At 43.3% G+C, this 24,149-nt stretch overlaps 2 protein-coding genes across 5 annotated transcripts in view; one reads left to right on the forward strand and one right to left on the reverse strand.

The window, feature by feature from the left end:
- NUP54 (nucleoporin 54) lies at positions 1–20,309 on the forward strand. Of its 3 annotated transcripts, XM_039350317.1 has the most exons (13): positions 69–155; positions 981–1,142; positions 4,208–4,285; positions 4,374–4,502; positions 6,038–6,264; positions 6,593–6,780; positions 7,139–7,335; positions 9,044–9,098; positions 10,348–10,441; positions 13,181–13,288; positions 15,435–15,554; positions 18,003–18,113; positions 18,488–20,309. In XM_039350317.1, exons 1-13 carry the CDS (start codon positions 101–103, stop codon positions 18,614–18,616), a joined length of 1,653 nt encoding a protein of 550 aa, XP_039206251.1. In that variant the 5' UTR covers positions 69–100; the 3' UTR covers positions 18,617–20,309. The 3 variants fall into 3 exon arrangements, with proteins under 3 accessions (XP_039206249.1, XP_039206251.1, XP_039206250.1); XM_039350315.1 differs by lacking the exon at positions 981–1,142 and having other exon boundaries at positions 1–155; XM_039350316.1 differs by lacking the exons at positions 69–155; positions 981–1,142; positions 4,208–4,285 and having other exon boundaries at positions 4,382–4,432.
- Positions 19,473–24,149, reverse strand: part of PPEF2 (protein phosphatase with EF-hand domain 2) — a 24,135-nt gene continuing 19,458 nt past the window's right edge. For both annotated transcript variants that reach the window (XM_039350314.1, XM_039350313.1), the window contains exons 15-16: positions 22,147–22,234; positions 19,473–20,747 (exon numbers count right to left, since the gene is read on the reverse strand). In XM_039350314.1, the coding sequence (XP_039206248.1) occupies positions 20,566–20,747; positions 22,147–22,234 (270 nt within the window). In that variant the 3' untranslated portion in view covers positions 19,473–20,565. The remainder of the gene's footprint in view (positions 20,748–22,146; positions 22,235–24,149) is intronic.

Below are 24,149 nucleotides of genomic sequence, written 5' to 3' on the forward strand. Positions count from 1 at the left end.
CGGCCCTTCTCTCTGGGGTCACGGTTTCCGCCCGGACGAAAGAGGCGACCGGACCTTTGGGGGACTCGGCGGTTGATCGTGCCTCTCTCGGCGCTGCCTCATGGCTTTCAACTTCGGGGCGGCTGCTGGCGCCGCGGCCGCCCCAAACCCCGCGGGTGAGTGCGGAGGCGGGGAGGGCCGCCAGAAGGCCTTGCCGAGACGAGCGGGGAGGGGGGAAGGGAGGGAGTGCTGCACCCGTTGAATGGCCTGCCTGGCTCTTGAAACCCTTGCGGGGAATGGAGGAAGGAGGGAGGGAACCCGCCGGCGTCTCTTGCGTGAGGTGATAGTGTATGTTTATTAAACCGCCGATTGCCTGAAGAAAAAACAAGAGGAAAACGAGCGAGGAAAATAAAATTACCTCACCCAAAGGAAAATAGAAGGGCGGGGGGTGTCAGGGGCCAATTGGTTTGAGGCGGCTTCCAGGAATGCCAAATGTAAATAAATAAATTACATTTTTGCAAGTTTTCGTCAGCTGGGGCTGGCAGGCAGCTGGTTGGGGTCCCTGTCTAAACCGGCTGCCTACGAGCCCCAGCTGACGAAAACTTGCAAAAAATGTAATTTATTTATTTATATTTGGCACTTCTGGGCCGCCCATCTGTCTCCCTCCGAGAGGGACTCTGGGCGGTGTCCAGGACAGGATCAAGGTATAAAATGGCGATATGAGAATTCAAAAGTTAAAAGGTTAAAAGGTGGTACAATTATAAGAAAATCCCACATCTAACCTTGGCGATCTGTGGCCCTCCAAGCTTTGGGGACCCTTGCAGTGACTTTCCATGGTCCTGTTGATGGGGGGGAGGAGGAGGAGGCTGATGGGAATCCATGTTCCTATATTCCTGCTATTGGTTTTCTTGTATTTTGGTAATTAAATGGTTTTATTGCTTAGAAGATGTCTGATTTCTCACTGACTCTATCTTGCTTTCTTTATGCTTCCCACTCATCAGGATTTGGTGGGCTTGAAGCAGCAAATTCCTCTGCCACTGGGTTTAATTTTGGGGGTTTTGGATTAACTGCTAATCCTGCCGTGAATTTTAATATTGGGAATTTTGGTGTCTCTACTACTTCGGCGCCACCGTTTAATTTTGGTAACAGTCTGGCCAGCGCAGGTAGAGAATATTCATGTGATGCTCGTAATTATTTTGTTTCTGATCCAAGAATTCAGTTTACACTTCCCAGTTTTTGAAAGTTCATGGGCAAGTTGCGTTAAAATCCGTAAGAAGTTCTTCAAGCCAAAATTTGACAAAATATTTCTCGGCTTTTATTATTCATTTTAAAAATAATTTACGTGTGATTTCTACCTAAAATGCTTTATTTGTAAAATAAAACTCTGAGATGCCTTTATTGGTGAGGTAGACAGCATATAAATTTAACACATAAATTGTATAGACTACACTAATCTGTTATGACTCTGGGTGGCTTACAAAATATATTGGAAAAATAGTCTGCTTCACAATGAGATGGGCAGCAATAAGGAAAAATAATAATTAAACACATTTATCAAAAGACCAGCATAATAACAGTCAAAAGCAGAACATTGTTCAGGGGTCCATCATCCACCTTAGCACAAAGCCTGATGAAGATCCATTAAATAGTTCCAGAAATTTGCCTGATTTCTTCATTGTTTTATCGGTGATAATAACTACAAGATTCAGCAGTGCTTAGAGAGACAGGAATTATAATGAATATATGTTCTCATTTCTAACAGTAGCTGCATAAAAGAAAGCAGAAATCAAGTTAAATCTGCAGCCAAGGAATTAATGATTAACTGAGAGCTAATGTAAAATTTGCACAGAGCTTTAAGTTGATTTTTTAATGTATTTCCATTCAGATAATAGATGCATAGCAAAAAAGCACACAATCTTGCCAATGAAAGAGAGGGACACACATATATAAACACATGTGTAAATGTGTGCGTGTATAAGATATATAGTGTTCTGGCAAATATATTCTCAGTTATATTTCATAGTGTATGTTTTTGAGTCTGTCTACTCTATACAAACATGCTAATTGTTTTGAATCCATGTGGCTCAAGATTGAGACACATTTCCCCCCCATACGAAATTAGCCCAATTACCTTTAATACAATAGGTACACACAACTGTAATTCCATGGCATAAGGGCTAAATAGTTTCAAAATTTAAAGATATTCCTTTTCTGGTTTTTTTTTTTTTTGAATTCTTGGACTCTGCTACATTTATATATATTTTCCATTTCTTATGTCTCTTCACTGGATTTCAGTTATCATGAATCTACCATCTGTCTGTCAAGGTTCTGTGGAAAAACACAATTATATACGATTAGCACCCAAAACAACAAAAAAATCCCCCGCTGGCTTTGATTAAAAACATTCAATAACAAAGACTTTTTGTTTAAAAACAATCTATTTTTGCTGACTTTAATAGTAATTATCTCTGTACTTACCTCTACTCTTTTGTATATTTCTTTTGTAGTAAATGTTCTAGCTGCTCGTATATGATATGTTCATTCCGTGGTTCCCATCATTTCTGTACTATGTATGCAGACATTTCAACATTTAGTGTATTGTAGATTCATATTCATTGTTAAAGCAATCACTACCTTAAGTAATAATCCTAATAACACTGTTTTATGATTCATTGGAATTGTTTCCTCAGTAGGCATTTCCTGTGGAGCTGCTATTGCAAGGAAAAAATGCAGAAGGGGTACAGAACTACGATATGATCACTACAATTCATATAGAAACTGTGCTGCTTGTTTACATAGGCTCACAGAACTTGTAAAGGTGGCCCAACAGTTGTTGCTATCCAAGTAGCAATAACAAACGGCTTCTGATTCTTTCCATATTTGGAGAAGCCATTTAATAAATTCTGTTGTCCCTGTGCTTGAGGGAGCTCCAGAATTATTAATCCACTCCACTTTCTTATATATTGTGCAGCTTCATTAACATGTTCTTTCTCCTAGCCAACTGTGGCTGATCTGGAAAAGAAGCTTAACAGGATTTAGTTAGTATTTAGATGAAGGATAGCCTGGAAAACTGTAGGCTAGTTTGAGAGTTTGGGGGGGGGGGGAAATGTCCTGCAAGAGAACTATAATTAATCCCTCTGGTGTTCTTGTCAAGATAATACATGAACATGTTCATAAAGTTTCTAGGAATTGATTTTCCTTCCTTCCTTCCCTCCCTCCCTCCCTCCCTCCTTTCTTTCTTTCTTTCTTTCTTTCTTTCTTTCTTTCTTTCTTTCTTTCTTTTCTTCCTTCCCTTCCCTCTTCCTTCCTTCCCTCCCTCTTTCTTTCTTTCTTTCTTTCTTTCTTTCTTTCTTTCTTTCTTTCTTTCTTTCTTTCTTTCTTTCTTTTCTCCCTTCCCTTCCTTATTTCTTCCTTCCTCCCTTCCCTTCCCCTCTCTTCCCCCTTCCTTCCTTCTCATTCTTTTTTTTTTTTCCTCATTCCCACTCATTCACTATCAGTGACTCTGGGCACCTTACAAAAAGCCAATATACAACTTAACAAACATTAAAACCAATACCATCCCACACCCCCGGCAGCAACAGATAACCTGCTCGGTGGGCTCCATCCTGCTCTGGGCTCCCTAGGCCCATTGGCAAAACCAGAGGCTTGAGAAAGAGTGTCCAAGTGGGGGCCAATCTAACCTCCACAGAGATTGTGCCAAAGGGAGAGAATCGCCACGGAGAATGCCCTTCTTCTTCTGGGTCTCGCTAGGCTGTACCTCCTTAGTAAAGGGGACCCACAACATTTCATGCGTCTCCACTCTAGTGGGTCAGGTCTATATGACCAGGAAAAGACCGGCCTTCAAATAATTATAATTAAATTATTAAAAAAAATAATTGTTTTAATGGCATGGCGGGCTGGGGAATTCTGGTTAAAGTCCACACACCTTCAAGCGGTCTCACTGGCCTAAAGTAAATGTCTCACCTCTTATTTGAGTTATGAGCAAAGACTAGATTTTTTTTTTTAAAAAAAAGGGGGGTGGGGTTACAGGTGTATGTATATTTTCTCCAACCATAAAGTAACACTGGCTATTTTCTGCTGTCATTGGATCTTGCGTGAGTATCAGGCCACATCAGCCACATTCATTTGTCACCCGTCTCTCGAATACCAACCAGCATGCTTGTCATTGAACAATTCACTGCCTTGCAAGAAGTGACCCTCCTTTTAACTTTGGTATTTGGTTTCCCAGGAGCCTTTGGGGGCTTTGGAACCACCACCACCACCGCACCGGGGTCTACCTTTAGTTTCTCAACGCCGGTCAACACAGGTCAGTGCCCGGAAGTGACCAATGCAGAGGTGATTGGGCTTTTGCGGGTTGTCGCCTTCTCGGCTGATATTCTTTCTCCTTCCTCCAGGGCTGTTTGGAGCTACCCAGAACAAAACTTTTGGTTTTGGTACCAGCTTTGGAACAGCGGCAAGTACAGGAACTGGGCTTGGCACCGGCTTGGGATTTGGTGGCTTCAACCCTCAGCAGCAGCAACCAAGTAAGTACAGCAGTGTTTCCCAAACTTGACAATTTTAAGGCATGAGGACTTCAACTCCCAGAATTCCACAGCCAGCAACGCTGGCTGTGGAATTCTGGGAGTTGAAGTCCACATGCCTTAAAATTGTCAAGTTTGGGAAACACTGAAGTACAGGGAATCCTCGGCTTAACGACCACAGCGGAGCCCCAGGTTTCCGTTGCTAAGCAAGATGATTCTTAAGTAAAATTTTGCCCCATTTTTGTGGATTTTCTTGCCACCGTTGTTAAGTGAATCACTGCAGTTCAGTTAGTAACACGGTTGTGAAGTGAATCTGGCTTCCCTCCCCATTGACTTTGCTTATCAGAAGGTGGCCAAAGGTGATCACATGACCCCCCAGGACACGGCAACCGTCATAAGCATGAGTCAGTTGCCAAGTGTTCGAATTTTGATCACCTGACCATGAGGATGCTGCCATGGTTGTAAGTGTGAAAAACAGTCATAAATCACATTCTCAGTGCCGTTCTGACCTCATACGTTCAATAAATGAATTGTTATAAGTCGAGGACTACCTATATAGAGAGGTTAAACATTTCCAAAGAGATTATCTAAACTAGTTCTCAACCTTTTTAATGCCGTGACCCCCAACCGGTCGTAAGTCGAGGACTACTCAACCGGTCATAAATTGAGGACTACTCAACCGGTCAGCACCGTTTGTAGAATGGGGCTTTTGGCGGGCTCAGCAGGGCAGAGACAGCCTGGACAATTCCTTTTGGCTTTTGAAAGCCAATAGAATTAGACTCTATTCAAGAGAGTCTATTCTACTGGCTTTCAAAAGCCAATAGAATAAAAGGGAGTAGCACAGCTAAGGAAAAGGGGAAAAAATGGCGGACTGCATTGTTTGGCGACCCCCGTGAAATGGTCGTTCGACCCCAGATGGGGTTCCAACCCACAGGTGGAGAACCACTGATCTAAACTCTCTGTGTTAAGCTGGAGAAATTTCCCTCTTCGAAAGGCAAAGATTTCTTCTTTTGACTGACTGCAGCTAAGAGGGGCAAAGCTATTGTTTCTCCCCCCCCCCCTTATAATCTAATAATCACCCTGTGGTCAAAGAGACCTTATCCAGAATCAATATTCCAATCAGAAGTCATCACAGCTATTTTTAAACAGGATTTTTCAAAAAAAAGATGCTAAAAGCGTTTTTGACGAAAGCGTGGAATAACATAGAGCTGTCATCATTGAAGTATTAATACCACTTTGCAATGCCTTGGTAAGGCCACACTTGGAATACTGCATTCTGGGGGTTGAAGTCCACGAGTCATAAAAGGACCAAGTTTGAAGACCCCCTGCTTTAAGGCATGTGGAATTCCCAGCCACAGGAATTCTGCAAGTTGAAGTCTACATGTCTCTCGAGTTCCCAAGGTTGAGAAACAGTGCTGTAGATTATGAAATACTTTTGAGGAAAACAAGAAGCATTGGGGGGCGGGGGTGAACCTCAGGATATTATCTTGGTAGATTTGATCTGCCTCTTAATCAGGGGTCCTCTCATCCAACCTTAGCACTCGGAGGTCTCTTCAGCCAACCGGCTCAAGCCCCCGCACAGTCCAATCACCTGATCCACACAGCTAGCGCGCTTTCCGCCCCCACCCTCTTGGGAGATGAGCGAGATGCCATTTTGGCCAAGTGGAATCAGCTGCAGGCATTTTGGGGCACAGGCAAAGGGTATTTCAACAACAACATTGCCCCGGTGGAATTTACGCAGGAGAATCCATTCTGCAGATTTAAGGTAGGTGGTCGTTCTCTTGTCCTTGTGTCTGGATTGCAGGGGTCTTCAAACTTGGCCCTTTGATGACTTGTGGACTTCAACTCCCAGAATTCCTCAGCCAGGCACGCGTGCTTGGCTGAGGAATTCTGGGAGTTGAAGTCCACAAGTCATCAAAGGGCCAAGTTTGAAGACCCCTGGTTTAGTTGGTTGGCTGTGGATGAACTGTTCCCTCTTCTGGGAATTATCTCTAATCTTCTCTGGGTCAGCCCAGTGTTAAATTTTAACGCTTGCTGAGTGCTGTGCTTGATAAAGAAAAAGAACCACTGAAAAGACAGTTGTCTCTTCACAGGCTGTGGGCTACAGCTGCATGCCCAACTACAAGGACGAAGATGGCTTGGTGGCGCTAGTCTTCAATAAAAAAGAAACCGAGATCCGTGGTCAGCAGCAGCAACTTGTGGAGTCGCTGCACAAAATCTTGGGTTCAAATCAGACGCTGACGGTCAACGTAGAAGGATTAAAGACCATGCCCGATGAACAGTAAGATTGGATAGTCTTATTTAAAACCAAAAAGAGCCGTGGTGGCGCAGTGGTTAGAATGCAATGCTCTGTGGGTGGGTTTTTTTTGCCCCAAACTGGAAGTAAACACTAGTTTTGGGCATAAATTGGGGTCACATGATTGTGGGTTGCTGCAAAATGGCTGTAAACGTGCGGGCCAGTTGCCAAGCACCCAAAATGCAGTCACGTGACCCTGGAGAGGCAGTCTTCAGAACTTCAAATCTGGGTCATGCGTCCCTTTTTCGGGGTCCATCCTAACTTTGAGCAGTTGCTAAGCGACCAGTCGTTAAGCCGAGGGCTGCCTGTACGTCCAATCTGAATCCTTTCACTGATCTTTTAGAACAGAAATCGTGATCTATGTGGTTGAGCGGTCGCCCAACGGCACTTCCAGGCGCGTTCCAGCCACCACCCTCTATGCGCACTTTGAACAAATCAACATCAAAGCCCAGCTGCAGCAGCTTGGCGTGACCCTCACCATGGCCAGGACGGAGCTCTCCCCAGCACAGGTGAAGCAGTTGCTGCAGCATCCTCCTGCAGGTAACCCAGGCTTGGGATGGATAACCAAGCCTTCCTGTCGTACGAGCGAGTGGATGAATGGCTATTTTTAAGGAGCGAAGGTTTGAGCGATTCTTGGAGCAAATGCCTTATCAAGGGAGAAAAACAGCTTCGTGAACAGGGTTCAGGAACTTTTGATTCTGATTTTAGCTGCAGTTTGGAAAGATTGCAAAAAGGTTTCTCACTAAATGGAAACTCATCAAGGAGAGAAGCAGCCTAGAACTAAGGAGAAACTTCCTGACAGTGAGAACAATTAACCAGTGGAACAACCTGCCTCCAGAAGTGGTGAATGCTCCAACACTGGAAGTTTTTAAGAAGAGATTGGACAGCCATTTGTCTGAAATGGTATAGGGTTTCCTGCCTGAGCAGGGGGTTGGACTCAGTGACCTCCAAGGTCCCTTCCAACTTTATTATTATTATTATTATTAAATCTCTGTGAGGTAGTTTGGACAATATTCTGCAGTTTTAAAAGATACCACCTCAGGACAGGAAGGAAAGAATGTTTGTTGAGTCAGTCAGCACTAAGCACGAAACCTCTCAGATGCTTCTACTTAAGAAAAAAAAGTCCCTGTGTTTGCATTACCTTTAAGCAAGAGAAATTCTATCATTCAATTGTCTTTGACTCATTAAAGAGAACTTCCATCCATCCATCCGTGATTTATATGGCTTCCCAAGTGACTCTAGGCAACATACAAACACACACACACACACACACACCCTCACCCTCGTAACGTACCATCCCCGGTATTCAAGGATCGGGGGTTCGTTACATGAATGAGTTCCAGAAATGAGATTATGTTATTTATTTACTTATTCATCAAATTTATATAGCTGCCCATTTCACCTGAGGCAAATATATAAATTTGCTTATGCACTCATCATTTCCCTGCACTAGAAGAGAGAAGCTGTACATAGGTCTGAGGGTCTGATTTAATTCTGGAAACCAGTTTGCATGCGAACATAAAAGGAAAAGCTCTTAGATCTTAATTGGCACGGTCTGTTTATTACTTCAGCTAGAACACGGGTAGGCAACCTTGGCTCTTTTATGACTCGTGGACTTCAACTCCCAGAATTCCTGAGCCAGCCATGCTGAGGGGAAAGGGGGAGGTTTCCAAGCTGAGCCATGCTGGCTCAGGAATTCTGGGAGTTGAAGTCCATGAGTCCTAAAAGAGCCAAGGTTGCCTACCTCTGGCCTAGGCCTAGGCCGCTTTATGACTTGTGGACTTCAACTCCCAGAATTCCTGAGCCAGCATGGCTCAGCTTGGAAACCTCTCCCTTTCCCCTCAGCATGGCTGGCTCAGGAATTCTGGGAGTTGAAGTCCACGAGCCATAAAAGAGCGAAGGTTGCCTATCTCTGGCCTAGGCCTAGGCCGCTTTATGACTCGTGGACTTCAACTCCCAGAATTCCTGAGCCAGCATAGCTCAACTTGGAAACTCTCCCTTTCCCCTCAGCATGGCTGGCTCAGGAATTCTGGGAGTTGAAGTCCACGAGTCATAAAAGGGCCAAGATTGCCGACCCCTGAGCTAGAATTTCAAGCATTTCCCCTAAACTTTAGAGGCCTAAGGATGAAAACATAACAGATAGTTCTTGTTACAAAGAAAGGGATCCCTTTGCCAGACCCTTTTTCTGATCCTTTGTGGTAGTAATAAAGATGGAGAAGAAATCAGTTCTGTTCTTCTCCCTTTACAGGTGTTGATCCGATCATTTGGGAACAGGCCAAAGTGGACAATCCGGATCCTGAAAAGTAAGTGGGGTCTGCAAGACGACACATAAAAAGTGCACCTTTACGAAGGGAATAACTGTTTTTCCAGAGGAGGGATGGAGAAATCGAAACACAGGTGGTCCTCGACGTACGGCCACAATTGAGCCCAAAATTTTCTGTTGCTAAGTGAGACGGTTGTCAAGTAAATTTTTACCCCATTTTATGACCTTTCTTGCTGCAGTTGTTAAGTTAGTAGCCCAGTTGTTTAGTGAATCTGGCTTCCCCATGGACTTTGCTTGTCGGAAGGACGCAAAAGGGGATCACAAGATCCCAGGACCCTGCAGTTGTCATAAATATAAGTCGGTTGCCGAGCGTCCGAATTTTGATCGTGTAACCATGGAGATGCCGCAGTGGTTGTAAATGTGAAAAATGCTCAGAAGTCACTTTTTTTAGTGTCGTTGTGACTTTGAACGGTCACTAATTGAACTGTTGTAAGTCGAGGACGACCTACAGTTGGTTCAGAAGACCAAAAAAGTAATAATAATAATTCTTGCCGCAAAGAGACTGTTTTGAATATTAGTTGTTGTTTAAGAGAGGCTTTTTTTCTCTCCTATATTCAATTAGTTTCCTTCTCATCAACGCAGTTTTGTTCTCCATTTCTTTTTTCCTTCTCTTCCTAAAGCAGCTAGCCCTTCTTAGTCACTCCCCCTTTGTCTTCTTTTTGTTAACGAGAAATAGCAATTTTGGTAAAGTTAACAATAACAAAGGCTCCTAGTTATCTCCAGAGGAGATCTCTGTTTTTTCCCCCTTTATGATGTTCAAAAGAGTTATTCCTTTACCCTGCAGATTTATAGCACTCGTTCTGTTTCCTCCGTGGCACCAACAGCATTTCATTTAAATTGATGTTTCTTAACCTCGACAACATTTTAAGATGTGCGGAGTCCCACTCCCAGAATTCCTCAGCCAGTATGACTGACTGGGGAATTCTGGGAGTTGGGAGTATACATGCCTCAAAGTCGCCGAGGTTGAGAAATAACCGGCGTAAATTATTTGTTCAATCTCCTGTCTGCAAGGTAATAATGGCCCCAGGACCAGACCACCTTTTAAATTGTGTTTTTTTATTTTTTGCATTTGTATCATCTTATTTTAGGATAAATAGTTGTATTGATAATCTCCTTAATTTTTAACTGCTCTCTGTATATCACACTGAGCTCCTTTAAGAAGAAGGGATAAAATCTGATGATGGCAACGGTCATTTTTGCTGAATCCATGCTCTTAACTACTTCTGCAGGCTGATTCCAGTCCCAATGGTCGGCTTCAAGGAACTCTTGCGGAGATTGAAAGTTCAAGACCAAATGACAAAGCAACATCAAAGCCGATTGGACGTAAGGATCCACTTTTTGAGCCCGCCCCTCTCTTCTGAAATATTTAAAAGCTTGACCAGGGTTGGTGAAGATGATAAGAGCCCTGGAGGTGGCTGCTAGATTGACAGCAGACCCCATCTCCCCTCCCTCTCGCTCTCTGCTCCCCGCTTGCCCATCTTTTTTACTAGTGATATTGATGTGTTTTCTTTGTTTTCTTTTTCTTTCTTGATTTAATTCTATTATTTTATTGTTTGTTATTTTATTTTCTACTCCCTTTTAGTTCTTCTTTTATTTAGCCCCTTGGTGAGATAGTCTAGGGCTTTTCAACCAGTGGTACAGGTACCACCTGTGGTACATTGGCACCTGGCAGGTGGTACGCGTGTCAGGGTTCCGACTAATGAAGCACTTCAAAAAACTTTCAGGCATGTTTCCTAAAATCTTTATTACAGAGCTACAAATTGCCGGTCACCATCATGGACGTTTTGATGCCAGAATCTGACTTCCTCTCGCTGGCATCAAACTTTTCTTGCTAAATCCCTCCCTTATCTTGCAGTCACATTATCCAATTAGTGTGAAGGTCAAAAGTTTACTTCCTCTTTCTTTCCAGGGCTTTTTACCTCCCCCACTCTAAGCTATGTATTAACCCAGTAAATACCAGACAGTTTTGCATATTGTCAAAGCAAGAATATACAGTATTTGCAGCATTGACAACGCAACCATCCTAGAAAAGTGGTAGCGGGGGAGGGGAATGAGCTAAACCGGTGGCAGCACTGCACAAGCCTGAGCGAGAGACGGCTGGAGCTGCAGGGCTGTCAGGGCTCAGCGGAAGCACCAGGATCAGCGCTTCTTCACGGCTGTCAGAGCTCAGTGGAAGCGCCAGGATCAGTGTCAGGCTCCAGCTGGAGCTCGGCGCTAATCCTGGCGCTTCTGCTGAGCCCAGAAGAAGCGCCAGTCAGCTGAAATGTTGCAGCATCTCCAGGGTCTTGTGATTTACATGGAGATGCTTGGCAACTGATTCATATTTATGACGGTCACAGTGTCCCAGGGTCATGTGAAGTGACCCAAACCTGCTTCAACCACCCAGCAGACGGGGGGGAATGAAAACCAAACACCACCCCATCCCCACGCCCGCTGCCAATCCTCAACAGAAATGCTCACAACAGTGAAAATCTCGGACAGGAGGAAGAGCGCTGCCAAGTTGGCAGGCAGGTGTCTTGCTCGGCTGTGGCTTGGGGGGGCACTTTTTTCAGTGCCATTGTAACTTCAAACAGTCACTAAGTGAACTGTTGTAAGTCGAGGACTACCTGTACTTTATCACTTTTTTCCTTTTGGGGGGGGGGTCATCAGGTTTTTGACACCCTTGCTAGGCGACTGGTGGTACTTGGATATTGCCATATCCTAAAAGTGGTACAATGTGAAAAGGTTGAAAAGCCCTGAGATAGGCAACAAATACAATAATAATAATAATAATAATAATCCAGTTAAAAAACGGTTAATCATCTGTGGACAGAATAAATTCCCAAAACAATATCGCAAATGTTTAGTTTTCAATAGTTTTGTCTAGTTTTGATATTCGTTGGCTGTGCAAGGATTGCCTTGTATAAGCTAATGTTTTTACTATCTTGAACGTAGGAAGAATCACATTTTTGGAACTGGAGATGCTTCCTGTTGCTATTCTTTTGTCTGACCATTAAATCTCTAATACTTGTGGTCTTTAAGGATTGTTTGAGAGCTAATGTACAATTCCAGAGTCCAACAGTCATGAAATCTGTGGTGCAGAGACAGAAACCATGTTAGCCCACCATCAATGACTCAGTTAAGGAAGGAAGTATATTTGTTGTTAGTTGCGAAGTCGTGTCCGACCCATCGCAACCCCATGGACAATGTTCCTCCAGGCCTTCCTGTTCTCTGCCATCTTCTGGAGTCCATTTAAGCTCAGGCCTACTGCTTCAGTGACTCCATCCAGCCACCTCATTCTCTGTCGTCCCATTCTTCTATTGCCCTCCATCTTTCCCAGCATCAGGCTCTTCTCCAGGGAGTCCTTCCTTCTCATTAGGTGGCCAAAGTCCTTGAGTTTCAACTTCAGGATCTGGCCTTCTAAAGAGCAGTCGGGGTTGATCTCCTCTAGGACTGACTGGTTGGATCGCCTTGCAGTCCAGGGGACTCGCAGGAGTCTTCTCCAGCACCATAGTTCAAAGGCCTCCATTCTTTGGCGCTCAGCCTTTCTTGTGGTCCAGCTTCCACAGCCATACATTGCAACTGGGGAAACCATGGCCTTGACTAAGGGAGTGTATTAGAAAACTCCTAATTGCTTCCGGGAGGAAAATGTGGACTTAATTCAAAAGAAAGAAGGCTTGGAATTTTAGACTATTTTAGTACGTGCTCGGAGCTCCGTGCAGAACGATAGTTGGAGAGGGATCATCCTGCTATCTGTGTAGACATTGATAAGCAGGCCTTCCTCTTTCTCTCCTTTTGTTCTCCACAGCACTAAAGGATATCTAAAAGTCAGCCTTTTTGCCCAACCATTAAAAAAAATAAGCCGTTTGTCTTGAATGCTTTAGTCTAGTTCAGACAACAAATGTTATTTATTTGCTTGCTTACACATTAATTTCTATCCTGACAGGGACTCTGAATGGAGTTCCATAGGTACCCAAGAGAAGTGGAAAAGGTGAAAAGGTTCTAGGGATGAAACAAACATGGATTGTTCAGAGTGGGTTTCTTTGCCTGTCCCTCTGAGCCGGTCTCTCTTTTGATCTGTAGATCATATCAGAAGATATAAGCGAGCTTCAAAAAAACCAAACTACCACCATGGCCAAAATTGCTCAGTACAAAAGGAAGCTAATGGATCTTTCCCATCGAACTTTGCAGGTAGGCCTGTGCTGGCACATAACCTTTTTTGTGTTTTGTTTTGTTAGCCCTTCAGTAAAAGAGGACGGAGCAGTTTTGCCTTGTTTAGGTTTAAAAATGTAAAAGGTACAGAAATCTTCAATTCAGTCAGGCAGTCCACCCAATGAATGGCATTAGATTTAGGCTAGAGCAGTGGTGGCGAACCTATGGCACGCGTGCCAGAGGCGCCACTCAGAGCCCTCTCTGTGGGCACGCGCACCATGCCCTGGAGATGGCAACCGTCCCTCTTCAACCAGCCACCCGCTAACTCGCCGAGCTCCCATGGGGCTGGATGCATCCCAGCACGGCTGGTTTCCCTCCCCCCCCCGTCCCATCCCTCCTGGCCTCGCATGCTCTCCTTTTCCAGGGCACGACCCCACTGCATTGCCTCCTCAGCTGTCAGCCGACCGTCCAGCTCAATGGCGGCTTCTCTGAACTGCTGGTGGCGGGCTGCGGAGCCCCAGAGTGTGCCAGTTGAGGGGTGGGTAGGCTGTGGCTGCTGACGGACACTGTCGGCCCCCATGCGCTCGCTGACCTCTGTGTGTGGGGGCCGATGGTGTCAGGCAGCAGCCACCCCGGCCCCTGCCTCACCTTGCCCTGTGACAATGGCGCCCCCTTCCTGCCTCGACTTGCCCAGCCTCACCCCGCAGGACGAGCCTCCTGCCCACCACTCCACCTGCCAGAGACCCCCTGGATCTCCCCTAACCCTGCCCAGCCCCCACAGGCGTCCCTCCCCACGAGCAACATCAACGTGACCACGCCCACCTTGGCCACACTCACCCAGTTTGTCATGACTACCACAGCCACGCCCACCCAGTGGGCCACGCCCCCTGGCACCCGGCGATACATAAGTGGGTTTTGGGTTGCAGTTTGGGCACTCGGTCTCTAAAAGGTTCGCTACCACTGGGCTAGAGAGAAAAAAGCACCTCCTAGACTAGTAGATGTATAGAAATACAGTTGTATTCTGAAGAGTTACACTTTCCAAGTGTTGCAGTGCTGTTTATCCATTTATTGAACTTATTTTTAGTCCGTCCAATAGCCTACAAAAACATACGCATTGGGAACGGGAATATTCATAAATATAAGTTAATGGATGTATTAAAAAATATGACATGTAATATATGCTGGAACATTACTTGCCAAAGAGAGAAATACAACGAACTTTTCTAGAGGGAAATGCTTATATTAAGGCAAGATTTTGCAGTCGGTGTAGGGATGAGAAAATAATGAGCTAAATAGAACTGAATTGCTAAGGTTTGCTACAGATCCGTTTTTTCTCCCTCTTCCCACCTATTTTCGATATAAGGAAAAACAGTGCTGGGTTCTGCAATCTCAATATAGCTAGCCAGGTGCTCCGTGCCCTTTCTCTCTTAGTATATGTTACAGTTTTTAACTCTCACTGTGAAACCTCCACATTGCCCTTGTGGCTTAAAGTAGGTAGTAAGCAGTCAGTCACAAAGAACCAGAATGACACTCTGAACTGACCAAAGTTGCTTCTTTATTGTTGCTTGCCTATTTACAGCAATCTCACCAGACCGACTACATTTACTGGCAGAAGAGAGTACTTATAGTTCAGGGTTGAACTGGGGGGGGGGGGTCCTTGGTGCTCTCTGAGCTTGCTTGTTTTCTTGCAGACATTTCATTACCCAACTAGGTAACATCATCAGTGTTAGAAGGGAGTGTGGAGAGGAGGAAGAGGAGGAGGAGCAAGAGGAAGAGAACTGTAGGGTCCTTGGTGCTCTCTGAGCTTGCTTGTTTTCTTGCAGACATTTCATCACCCAACTAGATAACATCATCAGTGCCATTAGGAGTGGGGTTTGCTCTCATTCTATATACTGCGTTCTCTTGGGAACTGCCAGATAAAGGTTTCAGGAATCCCAGACTGGGTGGGGTGATTTTGTGTGTGTGGAGGGGGGGCTCTGTCACTTCCTTCCCTGCGAGGATTCCAAGCTTATCAGTCTTTTCACTCCTCCCCCCGTCTAGCTGGAGATCCCACCACAACATTCATGGCACGTTGCGGGATGGCGTTCCATTGGGATAAACACAGGCCAAGTTCTCCCTGCTCCTACAGAATACAACTTTTGAGACCTGTAATAATTTGGTGTTTGTTTTTAAATATTTGTGACAGGTGCTCATCAAGCAGGAGATCCAGAGGAAAAGCGGGTATGCCATCCAGGCGGATGAAGAGCAGCTCCGGGTGCAGCTGGATACGATTCAGTGCGAACTCAACGCCCCTACCCAGTTCAAGGTGAGCTGCTCAGAAGCTTACCACGAGACTCCGAATGTCAGACTCTAAGCAGCTAGATTTTTAACAGTGTTTCTCAACCTTGACAATTTTAAGGCATGTGGACTTCAACTCCCAGAATTCCACAGCCAGCAACGCTGGCTGTGGAATTCTGGGAGTTGAAGTCCACATGCCTTAAAATTATCAAGGTTGAGAAACACTGAGCTAGAACAACTCTTAACAATAGGTCAAATAGGTTTCTTTATTATTGATCACACGTATTGGGTGCCTTCAGACTCGACAACTTTAAGACTTGAGGACTTCAACTATGCTGGCTGGGGAATTCTGGGAGTTGAAGTCCACAAGTCATAAAAGGGCCAAGTTTGAAGCCTTCTGCAATCCAGACACAAGGATGAGAGAACGACCTCCTACAACATAGAGGGCACAATTCCTCCACTGTGCCTTGCAGGGGTCTCCAAACCTGGCGGATCTGAGGAATTCTGGGAGTTGAGGTCCACAAGTCTTAAAATTGCCAAGTTTGGAAAGCCCTGATTATTACAAGAATTTCGCCAGACTGTCTGCCTCCCCTTGGGAAACAGCAAATATAGACCTAAAAGGGTTTGTCCTCACACGTTTCCTCCCCTGAATGGACTCTTAAGCTGGAATATCTTTTAACACCCTGCCCAATTGCGGCCCCCTCTCTTTCAGCTGTGGTTCCAGTGCTCTGCAGGTAGTGATTAATAATACTTATATGTTGTTGTTGTTGTTGGTTGCAAACTCGTGTCCGACCCATCGCAACCCCATGGACAACGTTCCTCCAGGTCTTCCTGTCCTCTACCATCTTCTGGAGTCCATTTAAGTTCACGCCTGCTGCTTCAGTGACTCCATCCAGCCACCTCATTCTCTGTCGTCCCCTTCTTCTATTGCCCTCCATCTTTCCCAGCATTAGGCTCTTCTCCAGGGAGTCCTTCCTTCTCATTAGGTGGCCAAAGTATTTGAGTTTCAACTTCAGGATCTGGCCTTCTAAAGAACAGTCAGAGTTGATCTCCTCTAGGACTGACCGGTTTGATCGCCTTGGGATTTGCAGGAGTCTTCTCCAGCACCATAGTTCAAAGGCCTCAATTCTTTGGCGCTCAGCCTTTTTTATGGTCCAGCTTTCACAGCCATACATTGCAACTGGGAAAACCAAGGCCTTGACTATACGATTTATATGTTACTTATATGTAAACATACACATACACATACATATACAGTATGTTGTACGTAGCATGTTTAAATGTGTGTTATGTATGTGTACACTTTGGAGAACCAGCAACAAAATCTCATTTTTTAATGTGTGCCGTTGTGCCCACAGGGAAAAAAATGACAAAGTTTATCTACCGTAAATGCCGGCGTACAAGGCGACCCGGCGTATAAGACGACCCCCGTCTTTATAGCCGGGCTGCATTCCTAGAACGTCGTCTTATACGCCGGAAACTACCAGTATTTCCGGCGTATAAGACGACTCGGCGTATAAGACGACCCCCGTTTTTGGCGCCGATTTCAGCGCTCGCGGAAGTCGTCTTATACGCCGGCATTTACGGTAATCTAATCCAGTTCTTGAATGAGAAGCACATTTGAGCCCGATTTTTCCATTGCTAAGCAAGGCGGTTGTTAAATGAATTGTGCCCCATTTCACATTCTTCTTCTGCCCCAGTTGCTAAGCAGATCTCTGTCGCTAAGTGTCTCATGCAGTCGTTACGTGAATCTGGCTTCCCCCCATTGACTTGGCTTGTCAGAAGCCAGCTTTGAAGGTTCACAAAAGGGGGATCACGTGACCCCGGGATAGTGCAACTGTCATAAATACCGGCCAGTTGCCAAGTGCCTGGATTTTGATCACATGACCCTGGGGATGCTGGAGCGGTCAAAAGAGTGAAAAACTAGTCCTAAGTCACTTCTTTCCTTTGTAATTTAGAATGGTCATTAAATGGTTATAAGTCGAGGACGGTATAAGCTTTGAAAGTGAAAGATGTCGTAGTAGAGTTTGTACAGGACATGTTATTTAAATTGCATTTTGGAAGCTCCTTTGAGGGTTTCCAGACAGGTGCATCCCGTTTTAACAGCAGTATTCCTGTTTGAAAATCTTGAATAACAGATTAAGCCAATGGAGTCCTTAGAACAGCTATGGATTTGTTCCAGGTTACAGCTTTAAATGGGTTAACGAGTTAGGTAATCTTTCAGCCTCCCTCAATTCTTTTTAAGTTGCCAGCAAGGAAATCACCCTTTTGAATATCTGACTGTGCAAAACAACAGCGGTGAAGATCTCTTCCATCCAAGGCACTCATTTTATATGCAGAAATTGTGCTTTTGTGTGTGTGTGTGTGTGTGTGTGTGTGTAGGTAGGAAAGTGCAACAGAAATAACATAGCTCGCTCTTCCATCTCATGTAACGAATGCCTAAGCTAGATTTGAATTTTGCAACAATCTCTTGCAGGGCCGTTTGAACGAGCTGATGTCACAGATCAGAATGCAGAATCACTTTGGAGCGGTCAGATCTGAGGAGAGATACTATATTGATGCCGATCTCTTGCGGGAAATCAAACAGGTGTGCAGGGATTGGGATTCATCACAGACTAAATCGATAAACACGGGGCTGAAATCTCTGCTTGAGTCTTCAGAGAATTTATCTAGATCGGGGGCCTTCAAACTTGGCCCTTTGATGACTTGTGGACTTCAACTCCCAGAATTCCTCAGCCAGGCACATGTGCCTGGCTGAGGAATTCTGGGAGTTGAAGTCCACAAGTCATCAAAGGGCCAAGTTTGAAGGCCCCTAATCTAGATTATTATTGTTTTTTAAAAAAAATACTGGGCTGTAACTAACTACTAAGCTATTTATAAAAATAATAAAGGCGGGATAAAAATAACCTAAGTTAAACGCTCAAAGGGACGAATCTCATGCAATTTTTTTTTTCTTTTTAGCATTTGAAGCAGCAGCAAGAAGGACTAAGTCACCTGATCAGTATTGTAAAAGATGACCTGGAAGACATAAAGCTGATAGAACATGGCTTAAATGACAGCATTCCGGTTAGAGGGGGCGTCTTCAGTTGATCTCCTGGCCCTTTCCATTGACTGTACGAGCATAGAAAACACATTGTTTTCCTTGGCTGAAATTCACTGGTTGGTTTGTTTGGTTTTTTTTTGGACCTTAAATCTTAGTGAAGGTTCTGAGCCGAGTGCCAGACACTTGGCATTCAACCATGAAGATCAAAGGGTAAAGGTTAAAAAAAAGCTGCACTTGATTTTTAAGATGGAAAGATACTTTACATACTGCTCTGTGAGCTAAGCCTGCATTTCTATTTTATCAACTTATATCTCGTTTTGTTGGGGTTTTTTTGATTTTCCGAACAACACTTCCAGTGTTAAATGATCAGCAAGGGAAATAACACACCTTCTCTATATGAGAAACAACATAAAACAACTGGTTTAAAGGAGAAACACACCTGCAGTGTTTGGGAAAGAAATGCACAGGTCAAAAGTGTTGTTTTTTTCCCCCTTGTGCTTAACAATCGCGAAGAAAGCTATAATTTTACATCCATTCATCAGAATTTACAATATTACTGAAAAGTAATAAAATCTGCTTTCTGTTATTCAGCCATAGGCTCTCTGTATAGCGGATCGCTTGTTTTCAAGATAGCGACAGATGAAAACTGGATCTAGGAGTTTTAATCTTGCCTAATCACCAATTAATCTGTTGGCCTAAATATCCTCTTGAGATTCAGAGGATCCCTATCCACCATCTCCTGTTCCCAAGTAATACAACAACACAGAAGCCTGCATTTGAAGCACTGCCTGTTGTTTAAACACGGAGCTCTTCAAATTTGGCCCTTTTATGACTTGTGGACTTCAATTTCCAGAATTTCTCAGCCAGCGTGCTGGGAGTTGAAGTCCACAAGTCATAAAAGGGCCCCGTTTGAAGACCCCTGATGTGGATGGTAACTGTTCTCAGGTTTTGCAGTTGTAGTTGCTAAGAATGTGAAGATTGATCAGGAAATGCAGTTTTAAGGCAGTTAATAAGAACCCTGTACTTGTACAGCCGCAGGCAAATGAATTCCCATGCTATTTTTTTCCCCCGTGTTCGTTCTTGCAAATAGAGCAAAATCAACCCAGTATCATTATCAGCACGTTTGTAGAAAATTTCCTGATTGTTACTGATTTGTCAAAAGGATTTTGGTCAACAGCAGTAGACAATATTTTTGCCTATTGGAAGACTGTGGATGGATAATGAGAGATTAATTGGTCTCCTTATCTAATTTAATACCCTTTTAAAAATATAAGACCTAAAAGGGGATTAAAGAGAAAGAAGACTAAGTTAATATTGAAGATTGGAACCTATACTTAAGACTGGAATAAAAAACTGTATTTTTGAAATTTAGATTAGCAATTCTGGTTAGAACCCAGTTTCTTCTGTTTAATTTTTCTTGAAAAATTAAATAACTACAGTGGTTTTGAAAAAATCTGGAACTGTCTGACAAATCAACATGTAAATGAAATAGTCTTGAAACAAAGATACTTTTTGATTTAGGATTAGATATGATTGTGCAAGAGTTAATGTTGAACCTTTTTTTTTTGCTAATGTATTAATCAGCCAAACTTGGCAACGATAACATAAGACATTTTTTGTATTAGACCCACGTTGAAGCTAACGAAAAGGAAACATCCAGTCATTGGATACAGCTGATAAAACTTTATTCGTATTATGCTTTAAAATGGAGTAAGATATTAAAAGCAATGCAGCTTTTTATCACAAGTGTTTGCGTTTTCTCAAGCGCTAAAAAAAGAAAAAGAAAAGTTTCAATGCTTGAAAGTTACTGAGAGGGAAGATTGTCAGATTTTTTTTTTCTTTTGAATTCAAGAAAAGTAAAAACGGCTCCATTTGTAGCAGTAAATAATTCGCCCTTTGGAGTTGGTTCAGAGGCACATTTTGGAGTTAAGGATGAATACAGAAGCACAGTGGGTTCCACCCACCCGTCCAGCTCAACGGCAGCTTTGGCTTTTCATTAGGAAGCTGGCTGTCTGACAAGGCGGAATGCCTCAAGGAATTCGTTGAAGTCGATTCTCCCATCCTTGTTGAAATCAATGCTCCGGGCCAAGTTGCGAATATTTTCATCTGAGATATTAATATTCATATGGGAACTGAACAGCTTCCACGTTTGTTGGAACTCTTCGAGAGAAATACATCCTGCGGGATGAGAAGAAAGAAATCAATCTTGGGATGGGGCGGTTGGAAATAGTACAATAGCACTTAGACCAGTGGTTCTCAACTTGTGGGTCGGGACCCCATTTGGGGTCGAACGACCATTTCACGGGGGTCGCCAAACTACGCTGTCCGCCTTCCCCCCCCCTTTTCCTTAGCTGTGCTACTCCCTTTTATTCTATTGGCTTTTGAAAGCTAATAGAATAGACTCTCTTGAATAGAGTCTAATTCTATTGGCTTTCAAAAGCCAATAGGAATTGTCCAGGCTGTCTCTGCCCTGCTGAGCCCGCCAAAAACCCCAGTCTGCAAACGGTGCTGCACCAGTTGAGTAGTCCTCAACTTACGACCGGTTGAGTAGTCCTCGACTTATGACTGGTTGGGGGTCGCGGCATTAAAAATGTTGAGAACCACTGACTTAGACTTATATATTGCTTTATACTGCTTTCCCAAGGACTTCATACTGCTATATACTCTAAGCGGTTTACAGAGTTCAACATACGGTAGTGGTCAAAATTGTGGAAACCTTTTGGGAAAAGCGTATTTCTGAGGTTTGATGGCTAATAACACCACTTTTTTTTTTTTGCAGTAGTGCCATAAAATTATATATCAATGGAAAGATCATTTAATCAAGAAGGTAATGCAACATAGTTTGTTCAATTATCTGTACTGTATTCTGTGAAAAGTTGTAGCCAAATAACCAGAAAAAGGAAGCACCATTTGCTTAGGTTGATATCAGGTAGCTTTCCTTCCTCTGATTGTAGCCGATGAGCGTGAGTGTTTAGGGAGCCAACAGGTGTCATCTTGTTTTGGCAATGAGCCAATCAGATCACAGTAGGGTTCAGTTATTGACGTCATGTATTGAAGCTGAGAGGAGGACATTGGTCAGTGTGTTACGTGATCGCTGTCAAGTTGGTTGGGGTTTTTTTGTGTTCTTTCACTTAGCTTGTAAAACGTAATAAAATTAAAGTAGTGGTGCAAAGAGTTGACTGGTCGTCCAGAAAGTGATGTAAAATAGTATTATTAAGTGAACAAGGCTACAGTGATAAAGAAATTAGAAGAAAAATTGTTGGAAACTTAACCAAAGGTGGCACTTCTACTGTACACTTTTCCCAAAAGGTTTCCACAATTTTGGCCACTGCTGTAGGTAAAGAAATATCTCTGAAACAATGACCTAAGAAACAACTTGGTTATTTAGTCCTTTATAAAACCAGCAACAGCATCATTCTTGCCTCTGCTGGTTTATTATAAAATACTGGAATGACATTAATACTACTGTACCTTCCACATGGATATAAGACCCTAACACTAGACTTTGTCCTTCGTACATGAATAATCACTTTGGCTATTAAAAAAGGAACTCAGCAGATAATAAAAGGCGTTTTACCTGAACAATCAGTGTCAATGAGGCTGAAGATAGTCTCCAGATTGGATAGGTTTCGGTAAATGCTTTCCAGCAAACTCGACTGAAGGCGCTGAAAGAAACGAGACCACCGTTCACGCAGAAATCCCTTAATCGGTTTTCGAAATTTGGGTAGAATTAGATATGTTTAGCATAGGGTAAAAATATGACATTGAAAACGTATTTGTGTCTTGTGTATGTCTATGGAATGGTGGCTCTTTCTTCAGCCTCACTGGTTGCCATATTGTCACCAAATTCCATAACTGGCGAGACATTTCAGAAAGAGGAAAAGAAGGAATAACAGAATAACAGATTTGGAATAGAATAGAATGGAATGGAATGGAATAGAATAGAACAGAACAGAACAGAATAGAATTTATGGAATGGAATGGAAAGAACGGAACAGAATAGAACAGAATAGAAGTTATGGAATGGAATAAAATAGAATAGAATAGAATTTATGGAATGGAATAGAATAGAACAGAATAGAATTTATGGAATGGAATGGAAAGAACGGAACAGAATAGAACAGAATAGAAGTTATGGAATGGAATAGAATAGAATAGAATTTATGGAATTGAATAGAATAGAACAGAACAGAATAGAATTTATGGAATGGAATGGAAAGAACGGAACAGAATAGAACAGAATAGAAGTTATGGAATGGAATAGAATAGAATAGAATTTATGGAATGGAATAGAATAGAACAGAAAAGAACAGAACAGAATAGAATTTATGGAATGGAATGGAAAGAACGGAACAGAATAGAACAGAATAGAAGTTATGGAATGGAATAGAATAGAATAGAATTTATGGAATGGAATAGAACAGAATAGAATTTATGGAATGGAATGGAAAGAACGGAACAGAATAGAACAGAATAGAAGTTATGGAATAGAATAGAATAGAATAGAATTTATTGAATGGAATAGAAAAGAACAGAATAGAATTTATGGAATGGAATGGAAAGAACGGAACAGAATAGAACAGAATAGAAGTTATGGAATGGAGTAGAATAGAATAGAATTTATGGAATGGAATAGAATAGAACAGAAAAGAACAGAACAGAATAGAATTTATGGAATGGAATGGAAAGAACGGAACAGAATAGAATAGAACAGAATAGAAGTTATGGAATGGAATGGAATAGAATAGAATAGAGCTGGAAGGGACCTTGGAGGTTATCTAGTCCAACCTCCTGCTCAAGCAGGAGACCCTATGCCAGTAGTGGTGAACTTATGGCACGGGTGCCAGAGGCGGCACTCAGAGCCTTCTCTGTGGGCACGCGCGCCGTCGCCCGAATCCTAGGCCTTCAGCTGGGTTTTATAAAACTCTTTCGCTTTACGCCTCTGCCGCCATGTACAAAAAAAAAGGTTCAATCAGTCAATTTCAACTCACAGAAAAAAAAGATGGAAAGTTGGAATTGATTGATTGCACTTTTTAGTCCCACCCAGTCTGCCGTTACCACTGTAGCCACGCTCACCCAATGGGCCACACCCACCCGGCACCTGACCATGCATAAGTGGGTTTTGGGTTGCAGTTTGGGCACTCGGTCTCTAAAAGGTTCGCCATCACTGCCCTATGCCATTTCAGACAAATGGCTGTCCAGTCTCTTCTTAAAAGCCTCCAGTGATGGAGCATCCACAACTTCTGAAGACAAGATGTTTCACTGATTAATTGTTCTCCCGGTCAGGAAATTTCTCCTTAGTTCTGAATAGGATCTCTCCTTTTTAGTTTCTAGCCATTGTTCCTTGTCTTGCTTTGGAAATAGGTTGAACCCCCCCCCCCTTTGTGGCAGCCACTCAAATATTGGAACACTATCATGTCACCCCTAGTCCTTCTCTTCATTAAACTAGATATACCCAATTCTGGCAACTGTTCCTCATGTTTTATCCTCCAGCCCCTGATCGTCTTTGTTGCTCTTCTCTGTATCTTTCTAGAGTCTCAACATCTTTTTATATTGTGACCAAAACTGGATGCAGTTCTC

This window comes from Crotalus tigris, unplaced genomic scaffold (assembly GCF_016545835.1).
Source record: "Crotalus tigris isolate CLP2741 ecotype Arizona unplaced genomic scaffold, ASM1654583v1 scf7180000018322.853269, whole genome shotgun sequence".
NCBI classification, from domain to species: Eukaryota; Metazoa; Chordata; class Lepidosauria; order Squamata; family Viperidae; genus Crotalus; species Crotalus tigris.